Source organism: Ambystoma mexicanum, chromosome 5p (genome assembly GCF_040938575.1).
Source record: "Ambystoma mexicanum isolate Mex_15411 chromosome 5p, UKY_AmexF1_1, whole genome shotgun sequence".
In the NCBI taxonomy this organism is placed as follows: Eukaryota; Metazoa; Chordata; class Amphibia; order Caudata; family Ambystomatidae; genus Ambystoma; species Ambystoma mexicanum.
The window spans coordinates 501699349-501715704 of record NC_090930.1 but is presented as its reverse complement, the minus strand read 5'-3'; the positions used below and the strand labels follow the sequence as shown (position 1 = coordinate 501715704).

General features: G+C 48.0%; 1 protein-coding gene across 2 annotated transcripts in view; it reads left to right on the top strand.

Moving 5' to 3' along the window:
* Positions 1-16356, top strand: part of BRWD3 (bromodomain and WD repeat domain containing 3) — a 1632068-nt gene that overhangs the window by 594351 nt on the left and 1021361 nt on the right. For both annotated transcript variants that reach the window (XM_069612911.1, XM_069612910.1), the window contains exons 16-17: positions 10547-10675; positions 10834-11059. In XM_069612911.1, the coding sequence (XP_069469012.1) occupies positions 10547-10675; positions 10834-11059 (355 nt within the window). The remainder of the gene's footprint in view (positions 1-10546; positions 10676-10833; positions 11060-16356) is intronic.

The following is a 16356-nucleotide window of genomic DNA, read 5'->3' as shown; positions in this document are numbered from 1 at the left end:
GGCGACTCGCACTTTCAGTTTCGGGTCCTGCCGTTCGGATTGACCTCTGCCCGAGGGTCTTCACCAAGCTGATGGAGGTTGTGGCAGCGTACCTCAGGAGACGGGGGATTCACATCATGTTGGCCCTGAAGGCTTTTCTGCCGTCTGTGCGGGGGAAGAATGTCCTGATTATGACGGACAACACAGTGGCCATACGTTACCTCAACAAAAAGGTTGGGGCAGGGTCACGCCCGTTGTACAGGGAGGTGATGCAGCTCTGATTCTGGGCCATTAAGCAGGAAATCTCGATCTCGGCAGTGCATCTGGCTGGAGACGAAAACGTGGCGGCAGACGCTCTGAGCAGGCAGAGCGCGGTCTCTCACCAGTGGGAGTTGGCTCAGGAAGTCCTTTTGGAGATCTTTGCCCTTTGGGGAACCCACAAGTGGATCTCTTCGCACCAGTGTCAACCGGAAGTGCGAGAGATTCTGGTCAAGGGAATTTCCTCCAAGAGGAGCCTTGGAGACGCGCTCGTGGTGGTTTGGTCATTCCCACTGCTGTATGCGTTTCCTCCAGTCCTCATCATTCCTCAGGTGTTGCAGAGGTTACAGAGGTTCGTTTCCCGAATGATCCTCATTGCTCCGGATTGGGCCAGGAGAGCGTGGTACCTGGACCTTCTCGACATATCCATCTGCCCTCCACGCCGTCTTCCCTACCGAGACAATATGCTCTCACGGGAGGGGGGTCAGGTTCTCAATCCAGAGGTCAGGTTTCTCAACATTCATGCTTGATATCTGAAAGGTTGAGATACAAGGATTGGGACCTCCCAGATGACGTTATGGAGGTGTTGCTTTCGGCCAGGCGGCCCGCAACTAAGTCCCTGTACCGTTGACGGAAGTTCTGCGACTGGTGCAGGGGACAGAATGTGGATCTTTTCCAATGCTCCATTCCTGTGGTGTTGTCTTTTTTGCTTTCTTTAGCCCACAAGGGCCTTCAAGTGGGTACCATTAAGGGTTAGCTGGCAGCGCTGTCCATATTTAAGCGCTTGTCTGACGAGTGTTCTTACTTTAAGATTCCTTTGATTTCACAGTTTCTGAAAGGACTGTCTAATGGGTTCCCACAGTCCCCTTTCCAGGTGCCGGGTTGGGATTTTAATTTGGTTCTAAAGTTTCTGATGGGTGCTCTGTTTGAGCCCTTACACACTTGTCCATTTAGACTGTTGTCTTTTAAAACTGTGCTTTTAGTTATGATTACTTCCGCACGCAGACTGAGTTGCAAGCACTTTCTGCCAAGCCTCCCTTTACTGTTTTCCATAAGCACAGGGTTGTCCTACGGGTGTGGCCTTCTTTTCTTCCGAAGGTTGTGTCTGAATTTCATTTGGGACAGAAGGTGATTCTTCTGGCTTTTTATCCTCCTCTGCATCCTGGTAAGGAAGAGGAGAGGCTCCATAGGTTGGATCCTAGGAGAGTTTTGAGCTTTTATCTTTCACAAATGCCCCGGGTCAGAGTGGACGATCAGCTATTTGTAGGTTATGCTGGACACCGTTTGGGTCAGGCTATTTCCAAACAGACCTTGTCCTAATGGATTGTTTTGACTATCACTGAATGCTACCGTTTGGCGGGAAAGGACCATCCGGTAGGCTTATGGGCTCACTCTACTAGGGGTGTGGCTGCCTCCACTGCTCTACAAAGGGGTGTTCCTATCCGCAATATTTGTGAAGCAGCCATACGGGCTATGTTTTCTGGGTTATCACTGTTTCTGCTTTACAACATCTGTACTCACGCTATACTACATCAACCTCATGTCAGAAACAAACAATTTAAGGGACCTCGATGCGTGAAGGACCATGGGTACAGTTCACGTCATACTAGGAAGAGTATTACTAATCACGCCCTGTCGATGTCCGTTTTCGAGTTTCGAAAACAAATCTTGTAATACTCTGCGACTTCCACTAGATGTCAGACTATGCAGAGAATGTGAATCCAAGCAGATACAAGCATCAGAAATACGATTACAGTGGTTAATGTATCCCGTATTTCTGATGCTTGTGAATTTGCTTAGAATCACATGCTGTGCGTATAGTCCGACAACTAGTGGAAATCGCAGAGTATTGCATCTTTCTTTCGAAGATTAAATGGGGACATCAACATGGGCATGACTGTAACACTATCCGTAACGTGACGTGTAGTGTACCGAAAATCCCTCACGCGTCTCGGTCCCTCAGATTGTTTTGTCCGGCAACCTAGTTGGTCGCCTATGCGGAGCTCACAAAAGTTAATATTGCGAACTTTGTCCCCACAACCTAAGGTCGTCTAGTCGCCTGACTAATCTTGACCAATGCCTCATGGGTTTCCTGCTGCTGAAGACATCTACAACTGCTCAGTGACTGTTCAACTGTCGACTGTGTGGCCTCGGCCCTTTGGCCAGGCACTTACAGTAGGGAGAGTGGGGCCCTCGGTTTACTTATCGCTAAGAATATATTTCCTTTACTCCTCTCTTTCTCTTCTTGGTCTGGCTGCCGCTACCCTCTGCTATGGAGAGGATTCCCTTTAAATTTTGTCTGCATTTAACGGAAAGTTTCCTTTGAAGGACCTTAGAAGGACACCCATCACCGTTGCAATCAGTGTCTTCCTCGAGAACACGACGAGCGCTCAAGCAAGGCCTGTAAACTCTTTCGACTGAAAACGTTGAAGGACAATGAGCGACCTATGTTATGCAGGCCGAAAGCCCACCCATTGGCGCTGTTGCTTCGGACGACGAAGAATCCGTTGGCAGCCCCGACTGACAGGCCACCAGCTCTGTTATGGGGAGACAAGGGCACCCACGCACCATGGGTCCAAAAACAGACAACTCCTGAGGCCTCCTCGGAATTGTCAAAGAAGCGCACAACGCCAAGAGGGCTGCTGAAAATTTCGACGGCACCTACCAAACCTCTAGGATCAGCACCCTTCACGCAACTGCTTTTGCGGCATGCGACTGGGCATGCCTGTTGAATGGGCGTTCACCCTAAAAAACATACCGTCGTCGACACACCGACCAAGGACGCACACGCATCTAAGGCCTTGGTGGAGTCACTGACCACGACTGCGCCTTCATACGCGTCGAGACCTTCGACACAGCCGCTGAAAATTTGCAAAAGCCTTGCAGCTATTATTTCGCCACCCACAGAGCACCAAGGAGGAGTATTCTGAAGCCCCAGGCTCTCTCTAAGGCCTTATTGGGAACATCTCCCCCTCCCCGAGTAATCTTTTCCACCTCCAGACCCTTCTGCCTCTTCCCTATGGACTTGGCAGAGGTTTGAACAATGCATGGGTCAAATGGCCCAGTTTATTGACTTTTCTGACCAGAAAGACCCAGGGAAGTTTTACTACAGAAATTAGCCATCTCTGCACAGGGACACCAGGAAGATATCATGGATGTTCCAGAGGACGCAACACAGGAGGATACTTATGAGGACCTTCATCCTTTTGCACAAGACACGGCTGATCAAGACCAAAACTGGGAACAGGACCATGTGGAGGTTCAGGGCCCTTGGCTATCACCAACTCATTCCCCTGACCCGGACTTCGTATGCCTAGATCCCCCTTCTCCTCCACAGAGGGATTTGTCATCTGTTGACAAGCAGATGTTATTTAATGCTATTTAAAAAAGAGCAGCCGATCATTTCCGAATTGCACACATGAGGCAGCTCCAGACTCAGATTTCGTGGAGGATATTCTCAAGGAGAAGGCTCTGACTAGGCAAGCCATCCCCCCTATTAAACTCTATAAAGAGGCGCCTGGCCCCTCCTTGCTGTCCCTGTCCCTCACACGAGCGGTCAACCCCCGGGTTGGAAAACTATTCCGCACATCACCTTCCAATCCACTCTACATAAGAGGTCATGCTACACCAGATTCCTTGGTGGTCACTAAACCTCGGAAGAGGGCGGAGTTTCCACTGTCTATGTCGGAAGCCCCTCCGGACAAAGACTGTAAAAAACTTTATGCCCTTGGTAAACTGGTCATATCCTCTGCGGCCTACTCCACAAAGGTTGCAAGTAATACCACTCTCCTGGCCAGTTTCAGTGATGTCTGGGGGGGCCTAGTTCAGGATGGCTTCAAGATGTTCCAGAGCCCACCCGATCACGCCTACTAGTGGGCGTGGCTGAAGGCAGACAAGTCACCCAAAACATATTGAAGAACAGTCTGGACTCTGCTGAGACCGCTGGACGCACTCTAGCCCAGGGGACCTTACTTAAGACACGCCTGGTTAAAGAACTTCAGCTTTAAACCTGAAACTCAGGCCTCTCATCAACAAGCCAGTGGAGGACTCCAACCGTATTGGGAAGGCTGTTGATGGCGCCCTGGAGACAGCTAAAAAAGAACACAAAACACTAAAGTCGCTTAGCCAGATCCATCAAAGTGGGGACTCTTAACTTGCACCGGTCCTTTCGTAGCCAATCTTTTTCCCGCTCTCCTCAAGATACGGCTCAGGGTCCTCTGCCCAAGGCTCACCTGGTAGCCACCAATGCCAACAAAAAGTCCCTTATAGGGGCAAGGGTAGAGGCAGGAACTCTACTCCTAGAGGCTCTCCGGCCTCCACCTCTAAGTGACTCGCCAGTTCGGGTCCCCTCCAATGCTTCCCCTGTCGGGGTCGCTTGTCATCATTCATCTACACCTGGGAGGGGAATCACATCAGACCAGTGGGTGCTAAAGACAGTTGCCCACGGCTACTGCATCGAGTTCCTGCAACCACCTCGATATCGCCCACCAAGAAGTGGTCGCCAGAACACCTGCGCATCCTGCTGAAAGAGGTTCAGGTCCTGCTGGAAAAGGGCGCCATATAACTTGTGCCCATTCTCCAGGTAAACAAGGGTATTTATTCAGTGTACTTCCTTGTATCCAAAAAGGAACTCATCATGCGCCCCGTTTTAGACCAGCGCCCAGCAAACAAGTATGTCAAACCTCAAAAATTCACGGTGACAACACTGCAGGAAGTAATCCCATGGCTGCAGCAAGGGGATTACATGGCCACATTGGACATGAAAGATGCATGTTTTCATATTTCAATGTTGCCAGAGCACAGCAAGTACTTCAGGTTCATAATAGAGGACACCTTTAGTCCCCTTTAAGGTAAGGGAGATAATTAGATAGAGGGGTACCCTGGCTGTAGTTAGCTGATCTTGGGGAGGGGAGGAGGAATCGTGGTGGAATAGGAACCAGGCCTAGGGAGGTGGGAGCCCACTTCAAGATTGATGAACAAGGTGCTGGGAAGACCCCCAGTCTGGGAACCCCCATTGCCTTTCGCGCATACTTGTATAATAACAAATGTACACTTATTTCTTGTCTTGAGGCTCAATGAGTGCAACAACCAGAATTATAATGGCCTTTGTGCTGGCACAATGAAAGGCATTTGTCAGCATTAGGGCTGGCTCATTGATCACAGTTGTGCTAACGCTTGTGCAAATGTGGCATTATAGCATTTATACATTTGGTTATTGTTCAATGACTACAATTAGCAATGCTGTTGCAATGACCTAACTTGTGCTGCTTTTGTGCTGATGTGAAGACAGGAATGATGTGGTTGTCATGTTATTTCTTCTACTTGGTGAGCTCGTATTTTGGGAAAACCTATCCAACAGAAAATGTCTATTGTGAAATTAAAGTGTTCCAAAAATAGTTCTGCAAGTGCTCAGTAAGTCTGGGCCTGGTGTCTGCCGGCTGGCCCTCGGTTTTAAGGGGCTCCCGCACCATATTTGGCCCTAGCTAATTATCAAAGGCCGTACCCAAGCACTTGGAACACTCAAACCATAGGTGTCACTGTAGGTAGAAAGAAATGTGCCAGTTCAACTTGGGTTGTTAGGCAAGGAACGCACTTTAATGGCTTTTTGTGGTGGGAATAGAGATGTACTAAGACGCACTTGGACAATTCTTTCTGATAGGGACGAGAAACTATACCACGGATCTTAGGCCAAAAGTGGCAACGCCTATTTCATTTATTTACCTATTGCACTCACAAAATGCCACCATCCAGGTCCTTCCAAACGAGGTATGCTTACCTCACCAGAAGATGCACTTGAACGACCAGTCATTCACCATGAGAGACCTAAGAAAACGACACCGAAGATAAAATATAGCCCAAGTCTTAAATATGTATAAATCGCACCACGTGCATTGACCCAAGCCGCAGGCACGGCTCCCCATCCATGCACTCTAGAATGCAGCTATGGCTATATCAAATCCGGTCTAGCAGCTTGCATAGCAGTCCACAGAAACCACTGAGGTGCCTCAACACCCGTACCACTAGTATACAGAGACAACCTACGTAAAAATTCGGTCTAGCTGGACACAGATAGAATCTCCTGCACTAGCACTCCATCTGAAACCGCCGACAGCACCCGCCCATGTGCCTGACCTCTGGGTTGCTTACTAGGGCCCAGTCAGCCCCCCAAAGTCCTAACCTGGCAAAATGCATACATGCTTCTTAAAGCAAACTCTTAAAATGTTCCTATACATGGACTTCGGTCCCTAAGGGCGTTTCAACCACAAAGCACATTGATGTCATACAAATGGGGACATGGCGCTATTTAAATGACTACAATACAAAATGATACAGGGTTGGGGTCTCTTCTCCCGAGATTTTAGTTCAGATTTAAGGATTCCCGCACCCATATTTAACAGAATTCAGGGTCTTTTCTCCTTGATTCTCAGTCCCAAGATTTCCATAGCTGGAGCCTGTGTGTGGATTTTGCAAATGGGGCTGTGAGTGGCTCCAATTTACATTGGAGCTAGTGTATAACAGTGGGCTGCCCTAGTGTTGGGACACGGTTCTTGTATTAGTTCCTCACTGTCTCCCTCTCTGCCAGGGTTCCACTAGTCCAGCCACCTACTCCAGTCTCTCCCTCCTTCCTTGGGTCTTGCCTCCAGCCTCACCCCCACAGAGCCTTTCACCTGTTTTCCTAGGTGGACTCCTCTTGCTCTTCGGGTCAGCTACCTTCTCATTAATATAATTCCACTCCACGTATCTGACTACCTCCTCTAATAGTTCTTTCTTGGTTGTGGGCTTCATGTCTTCAGTTTGCCTGCTTGAGGCTACACAATGTATCCCCTAACTTATTTCTTCACCTCCTCCTTTACCTTCCTGAAATTTCTCCATCCCCCCACCCTTCCAGCACTCCCTCTCCCCACTCTGCTTAATTTTCCTTAATCTTTGTTTCCTTCATTTTACATCTCATTGATATATTCTTGGACCAGCTCTCCATTTTCTCCCACCTCCTTCACCCACTGGGCACCCCCACCTAGAACAACTCAGTTTTTCCAATTAGCTACTCCCTCTCCCTCCCTATTCACCTTTTTTGCACCTCCCTTTTGGGCACCTCTGTCCCTTCTTTGGGTACCAACCTTACACCAATTATTTCCGGTTTGCTCTACTTCTTCACCTCTTTAAGCAGCTCATACACCCTTTTGAGTACCTTCTTGCTGCCACACTTCTGGGACCGTCTCCTCCTGGCCTTCTGGTCCAATCTCCTCACAACCCCCTTGACTTTTACCTACCCAGTCTTCTAGATCTTGCTACTTCTAGTCCACTGGGCCTCTTGATTCTCCCCTCCACCCCTTTCAGAGCCTGTTGCTTGCCAGCCTCGTGGGTCCTCCCTGCAGCCTCCTCCTAGCTTCCTGCTCTGTCCAAGTCTCCTGTCTTCAGCTCCTTCTCATCCTCTCTCCAGTCAGCTCCAAATTAGCTCTTCCTCCTGCCTCCACCACCTACGGACTGGGCCCTTCAGGTTTTATAGAGTTTTGGCCGCTCCTTCCCAGCTTCCCGGAATGGGAATCGGGTGTCGTAGATCGATGGGGATTGGCTGCCGGGCTCCACCTATGGGGAGTTCTTACATCCCTAGCATGGTATTTGGGATTGCCTTGTCTTTATGCCTGGATGCTGCGCCTTCGGCCTTACAGACCCTGGCCCTCCCTCCTAGCATTTCCCTGTAACAAAGTAACTCTGGTGTGCTGCATTAGACTATGACGCATTAGAGTTGTAGTTTTCTGTGCCTGGCTAGGTTGCCTTTGTCTGCTAGATCGCAGCTTCAGGAACTATATCTGCCATATTGGAGTTTCTAACTCCAACTTGTTTAGGTTACTTGGCTGACTGCTTAGTCCAGCTCAGGTCCTCTTTGTGTAGATGAATTCTGGAGGGGTTTAAACACCTGCTCTGCTGTAACGCTGCTCTTTGATTTTCTTAAAGTGGCTAGAGTACCTATGCGTGCCCTTCACGCGCGCAGCCCGGTAGGGTCAGCCTTAGGTCCTCCCTGTGCAAACCCTAGGCTTAGCCTCATGTCGCTTATGGCACGCAGCCCGCTTGGTGACCCCATCATTCAGTAACCGGGTCATGGGGGGCCCTCGTCACAGTAGTCATTGTGCTGCGGATTTCCTACTGTGCAATTCCTGATATTGCGCCATTGTGAAATCCAGTCATGTTTAGTAATTTCGCTGGCTGTACAATTAGTGCAAATGTTGCCACTGCCCTAACCCCAAAAATGAGTGCAAAGCGAGATATTGCCCTGGTAATACCACAAGCAAGATGTTTCCTGCGGAAAGTGCTGTCAGAGATCCCATCTAGACCTGTGGTTCCAGGCTAGCTCGGGCAGCAGGGCCTGGCAGATCAGCCCACCTGAAATTAGAAAGCAGAGTATTTAGAAGGCCAACCCTGCTGGGAGACGACAGTTAAGGACAGGGTATGATGGATAAAGTGAACACAACGGAAACAGACCATGATGTGTGGCCACACGTAAACTGGAAATTGCACAATGTGTTAAGGTTCGGTATACTGGAAATTGACCTTTATGTTTTAAATTGGCATAATATATACTGGCCATGATCTGTAATCATATGGTAGTTTGATAACTGGGCATAATATAACATCATCATAATAATATAAAATCATAATGATGTGCAAAGTGAGTTTGCTGGAATCCTGCAATTATGTTCAAAATAGGCATTGTGTAAACTGGTCATGATGCAAACTGGGACATAGCCCGGAAAAGGAAGGGAATCCCACGAGGGCTAGGCCCCAACACTTCATTAATGCACAACCCGGACTTCTCACCGGGCCTTCAAAAGTAGTTCTGGGAAGGGTGGGCAGGAGCCGAAGAATTGACTCTGCAAGATTTATACATTAATGGCTCCCCACTGTGTTTCACAGAATGCCAGAAGAAATTTGGCCTAGAAGAAAAAGAGCGATTTAGATATACACAGATCAGGCACTGGATAACTCGCCCAACAGTGAGGCAGGCGGGCACAAGGGCACCAACAGGCCTGGGTCTAACCTTACAGGAGGGGCAGATAATGAAAGAAGTGACTAGACTTTATAGACTACTCTCATGGCCCAAGCGGAAGGGGTGCTTCCGTACCAAGAGAGCTGGGACAATGACTTAGATGAACCTATAACAGAGCAAGAATGGAGCCAAATGTGGGCAAGAGCACACAGTATCTCCAGGTGCACCACGATTAAAGAATCAGCATATAAACTATTCCTTAGATGGTACCTGACCCCCCCACTGCATACACAAAATTAACAAGTCCTACTCACCTTATTGTTGGAGGAAATGCAGAGCAAAAGGCGACCTGTACCACATGTGGTGGATGCGCCCCAAAGCAAAAAGTTTTGGAAAGAAATATTGGGCCACATCAAAGACATTACAGGGGTGGAGCTGCCGATTTCCCCAAAAATGATACTGTTGGGAGCGCCCATAGAGGGTATATATGCAATGTCAGGGCCCAGAGCTACCTTAATTACTCATCTGCTATCGGCGGCGAGAATGTCCCTAGCACAGAATTGGAAAGATGAGTCAGGTCCACAGACTGCCTGGTGGTGGGTTAAGATCTGGAATGTAATGGCCATGGAGAAGATATGTGCCCTCAATTCCGGAAAGTACCTAAGGTTCCTATCTATATGGTCACCCTTCCGTGACTTAGTGAAAGACAGAGAAGCCCATTACTTCAAGCCACGCCTGCTCAGGAACATGCACATTATTTGATCCTCTACTCTGAAATAATCAAGACTCATCTGCTTACCGGAAATTCTTCCAGTTTTTTCTCTACAACCCAAAAGCTTGTGTTTAAAAGTTGAAGGATTAGAGGGTATAAGGGGGGAGGTGGGAGGAGGAAGGAGGGGTAAAACAGAAAACACTCGAAGGCTAACAGACAAAGGTCACCCAGAAGATCAAAATCAGGTGACGCGCACTATTCTACCAGACTGTAAAGACCCATCAAGGGGTAATGTACATGTACCACTGCATTGTCTTTGTATGCCTTCGATTAATAAATAAAGTTGTTTAAAAAAAAAACTGGCCATGATGTGGCAGCTATGTTCAAATATAAATATACAAAAATAGAGAATAACATGTATTCATAAGTAAATAGGCACATTATAATGCTATTGTCACTAATGGTATCATGCTCATGTAGTTTATTGGCAGGTAAATGCTACTGAATTAATCTTCATGTGTGTGAAATTTATTTATGATAAGCCACATTCATTTCAGTTATGTTTCATATATAATGACTTTGACTCTGTTTCCACTTTTTTGATTTGTCAGATTGAAGGCCAGGGTCATGGTGCAGTCTTTGATTGCAAATTCTCGTCTGATGGGCAGCATTTTGCCTGCACAGATTCCCACGGGCACCTGCTGTTATTTGGTTTTGGATGCAGTTCACCTTATGAAAAAGTGAGTAATCAATCGTTTGTGCCTCAACGAGAGCAAACAAATGTTGAGCCCATCATGTGCTGCCCTGATTTCCTGGAGTGCAGAAATTAAAATGAAAGAGCGAATGTAAGTATTGAGTTAAAATACATTTCTCAATGTATATTTTAATTTTCTTCTAGATTCCAGACCAGATGTTCTTCCATACGGATTATCGGCCTCTTATCCGTGATTCAAATAACTATGTTCTGGATGAACAGACTCAGCAGGCCCCACATTTGATGCCTCCCCCCTTCCTGGTGGATGTTGATGGAAACCCGCATTCCTCAAAATTCCAAAGACTGGTTCCTGGACGGGAAAACTGCAAAGATGAACAGCTCATTCCGCAACTTGGATATATTGCCAATGGTAATGTCTAAATATGAATGCAAACATATATTCAAATATTTCACTCTCTAAACAGCTGTAGTAGAAATTCCCAATGCGGGTAATTTTACAATGAAGTGAAGCGTAAAATGAAAGCGTAAAGCAGTTTGTGTTCTTTTTTCGCTCCACTTCGTTTTGCAGCTATTCTGAGAAATGGGAGAGTAGCAAAGCAGAGTTACTCTGCTTTGCTTTTCCTCCATATCGGGAGTGCATTTGGCTTAAAGGCATGGTCTGGTAAAACATTTTATTTAAAAAATAGATTTGCAACATAAAAAAAAAAATACTAACATTCTCTTTTTTAAAACTTCCTATGTAAAATTTTGAGCTATTGAAGCTCAAAATTCGCAAAAGCAAGCACATGGGCGCATCCATTTTGTGAAATGGATGCCCTCCTGTGCTGGCTTTTGCTTTTGCGGCACCAATGAAGGAAAAGCCAGCCAGCTGTAGTAAACAAAAGCTACCGCTGGGTGTCTTTCCCTTCATTAGTGCTCTACGCGCAGGACGGGGACCGGAGACCAGAGCAGGAAAGCTGCAGCTGAATCTCGGTAAGTGCTATTTATTTTAAAAAGAAAATAAGCACTAGCTGCGTTTTTTTTCCTAAGTTTTCCGGGCTGGAGGAGCCCAGAAAACTTAGAAATAAAACCGCAGCTTTAAAAACGTTGTATTTATGTTTGCGGTCGCTTTTGAAGTGACCGCAAACATAAATGCAACGTTATTGTGTTGGAAAACGCTGCGGTTTTTCTTTCCAAGTTTCTCAGGCTCCTCCGTCTCGGTTTTCCAACACAACCACGTTGTGTTTCTGCCTGCTGTGGCTATCACTTTGGGTCTCCGGTGCTCCCAGTGGAGCACCGGAGACCCAAAGTGAAAGCCACAGCAGGCAGAAACACAACGCGGTTGTGTTTACATGCCACGTAGTGTTTCTGCCTACAGCTGATTTCCCATTTGGGGCTCGGCTCTCAGGCTGGCCGTGGGGAGCCCGAGAGCCCCAAATGGGAAATGCTAAATGCTGCATTGTTTCTGCCTAAATCTGCTTTCCCATTTGGGGCTCTCGGGCTCCCCGTGGGGAGCCCGAGAGCCCCTATTGGGAAAGCAGATTCAGGCAGAAACAACGCGGTTGTTTTCCGCAATGCTACGTTGTTTCTGCCTGAATCTGCTTTCCCATTTGGGGCTCTCGCGCTCCCCGTGGGGAGCCCGAGAGCCCCAAATGGGAAAGCAGATTCAGGCAGAAACACAACGCGGTTGTGTTGGAAAACGCTGCGGTTTTTCTTTCCGAGTTTCTCAGGCTCCTCTGAGCCGGAGGAGCCTGAGAAACTTGGAAAGAAAAACCGCAGCGTTTTCCAACACAATAACATTGTATTTATGTTTGCGGTCGCTTCAAAAGCGACCACAAACATAAATACAACGTTTTTAAAGCTGCGGTTTTATTTCTAAGTTTTCCGGGCTCCTCCAAGCCCGGAAAACTTAGAAAAAAAACAGCAGCTAGTGCTTATTTTAAAAAATAAATAAATAGCACTTATCGAGATTCAGCTGCAGCTTTCCTGCTCTGGTCTCCGGTCCCCGTCCTGCGCATACAGCACTAATGAAGGGAAAGACACCCAGCGTTAGCTTTTGTTTACTACAGCTGGCTGGCTTTTCCTTCATTAGTGCCGCAAAAGCAAAAGCCAGCACAGGAGGGCATCCATTTCACAAAATGGATGCGCCCATGTGCTTGCTTTTGCGAATTTTGAGCTTGAATAGCTCAAAATGTTACATAGGAAGTTTTAAAAAAGAGAATGCTAGTATTTCTTTTTTTTATGCTGCCTATCTATTTTTTCAATAAAATTTTTTACCAGACCATGCTTAATGACTGCATTAGACTTCCGGGCAGGTACAAAATCAATTGATTGACCCACCAGGCCTGCTCATTCACGGTAAGAACCTACTGCAACTACATAGTGCTAGATTGCTCATACACCTGCCCCAATACTAACTTCCTTCCTTCTCCTTTCTCCCCTCCTTGTGCAAACCTTGTTGCAATTTGCTGTTATAAGATCCTTGTGCTCAATGTTATTATTTTGTTTTGGTCGCTTCACCGGCACTGCTTACGACTCACGGTCAACTCATGTATCACCATGAAATACAAACCGTATACAGGCAAATATAAGCTATATTATGTGTCTTCAACAATCTGACCAACATCTTGCTTTAACTATTGTGACTGTAAACATGTTAAATAATCAAATACAAACGTGTAAAAATATCACCACGAAACTGTCTTTCACGGTACTCATTCACCACACACTGTCACTCTCACACAAATGCACAGCCTTGACAAAGACCCTAGGTCGAAACACGTGTTGGCAATTCTTGACATGCAAATAGCATATACTTAATATGCAACTGTACACAAGTTTGTCTGCCCAACTCGGGCAGTTACTGTGACCAGACCAACGCACCATTAAAATCGACCAACCTCAGTATCTAACTGTGTCAGGCAGTTATTGGAGATTCATTCTAGGGTACTACCATACCACATGGCAGCTGCCATATCCAGCGCCATTGTAACCGAGGTTCCAAACCCAATTCTCTACTTTCACAACCATTGGGACGTCAGGAGCTCTGTCCCACTGGAACCTCAACACCAGGCTGCAGGAGGAACATAGGTCAACCTACAGAGAGAACAGATCAGCGTGGGGGTCCACTCTTCCTGTAAACTCCTACCATCCCAAGTTATTCTCTTAACCTCACTCACTGGTTAACTCATTGTGTTTGGGGGGCAATGGTGAGCCTTTAATGTTACCAGTGCTTTATCCCCCATGTAGGTCTATGGTGAAGCACTACTTCATCCTATTCTGATAGTAGTACTGGGGGCCTGTTCTGACCACAGGTTTTATCCTTTGGACATTTCCTACACCTATTAGGGCCCAGACAGGCTGGTGGCAGTGGTACCTTTTAATGTTATCGTTTTGGGCATGCTCCTGTGCACCTTTCTTTTTTATGGCATTGCCGCATAGTGGGTACTACAGGGCCCAAAATCATTGGCTATATTTTTTGAAGCCTGGTCTTTGTGCACCTTACACAGGGGTGGATGTGACCATATAATCATCCTCTTCGTGGGCTCTGTCCAAAGCCTCGCAGGTAGCATCTTTGTGTGAATGCAATTGGCTTGTACTGGGTAGGAGGCTGCAGACTGCCCCAATACACATTCCAAACATTGTGTGTTATGGCTGTACCTGCCCTGGCTGTCCACGATTGGACAACCACCCATAGGTTTGAATGTGTATTTCCCCTGAGAAGTGTCTGTGATCGACCATTGGATGGGAGTATCCAAAGAGGTTGCAGGGGCTCGCCAGAGGACTGTTGCTGGGACCACTATTGGCTAATCCACCACAAGGTGAGGCTCTGCTCTTCACTAGACAGGGCCTACCTCCCATGATCTGGTGGTCCTTGCCAGTTCTGATCCCTGCATCACTGAGGGTGTCCTCCTGGAGCTTTAAGGAGCCTTGGTGCTGTATCCTGAAGACAGCATCTGAAGTGGGGATGTCTTCTGTTTCTGGGATCCCATGCAGTCTGTTGCTGCAATATTGCTGCTGCTGCTGCCCTCTGCTAAGAACAGGAGGCCTGGTGGAGTCTGCATCCTGTGGTCTAGTCCCCTGCTGCTTGCAGACCCTGTCCAGGGTCACTTCAAATACTCACTGTGCTTGAAGCGTCCTAGGTGTCCTCCAATTTCATGGGATTCTTTGTAGGACCTTCAGCATCAGAATCCAACTCTGTGCAAAGTTGTACCCGGGATCATTATTGTTCTTGATCGGGGTTCAAGTGTCTGGGTTGCTTTCCTGTTTTGGGCTCAGTTTCTTTTCAGTGAGTTTTCAAATTTCAGTGAGTTTTTTAGGGTCAGTTACTTTCTTACGCTTCCTTAGTTTTTGAAGCTGCTACAATAGATTCTGTTTTCTCTTATAACAGATTTGAAAATCTTTGTACACAGATCTTTACTTACTTTTCAGATATTAATCACAAGTGTAATTTTAGATCAAATTGTTTCCCTCAATGACCTAATGTATGCTTCTTATAGATTGGTGGTTTTGCACCATAGCGGAGTGCTTATATCACCCCAGGATCGACCCTTTGGAGCCATTTTTGGCAAAATAATGTTTATTATGGATGATCGTTTTGGATTACGTTAGTCACTTAGGGGTTTCGAATGTCATTCCACTGGACATTAGGGGCATAATTATGGTAACAATTTTAAGGATTTGGACTATGTGACTTAATATATCTTTGAAAAACCTTTTCATGGGGGGGCGCTCTTGAGCAGCCCAAAAATGGCTGCCTAGCCTCTGAGCTCCGTGAGGCACAGACGCCAATCCCGCCTCATCAGCGGACCGCGTTGTTGCCTGCACCTAAAACCGCTCCAGATTGCTTCCATTACCCTACTGTACGCCCTGTTTGAATTTCGGCGGAATCCGAGCCTTGTGGGACCTGCTGCGGCCGTCAGCTGCCAGGGGCTTAGCTGCGTATGAGGTCCCCGGCGTTGTCTGGGTTTTGGCCGGGAGCCGCTTGTCACCTGCGGCATATTCAGACCCGGCTGGCTGCGCCCTCCTTGGGATAACTGTGTGCAGCCTCTGCTTCATCCGTCCCCCTCACGCCCCCCCCGACGGCCGCGGTGATACTGCCCGCCGACCGCGCTGCACCGGGGGGCTGGGCAACATTTGACGCAGTGCTGTTGGATGCCCTCCCCTCCACCCTGCGACATGGAGGCCCGGCCCTGTCGGCGGCTCGACTGCGGGTGACTGCCTGCTGAGTGATTGCCTTTGTGCCTGCTGCCTGGACCGGTGCCGGGCCCCCACTAACCTGCGACAGCCTTCATCTGCACCTGCTGGCGATTGCTGATTGATTTTGGCTCCTCTCCACCGCGGGCTGGAGCCCGGGCCCGCCGGTCAGGTCAGGTCAGGTGAGGTGCTGGCGTCGGGGCGGGCCCCTGCTGGAATCTACTTCATCGATCCCCTGGGCCCGCTTACCTCCCTGCTTGCATCTACGGGAGTACATGGCTGCCGGTGGGCTGGTCCTGCTCTGCTGGCGTCACCTCTTCTGGGCTCAATTGGGCGGTGAGCCTTGAGGCATATGGCCCCTTCAGACTGCATCGGCTGCTGAGGATTGACTGCCCTACGGGCCTGCGGGTTCCATCTGTCTAACCCCTCCACTCGTGTGCCTGGCGTCCCTCGGCGGTTTTCCCCCACTCACATCACGTTGCTGCCCAGGCGGGCATTGCAGCTCTCCCCCCAGCCACCCGGACCTACTTT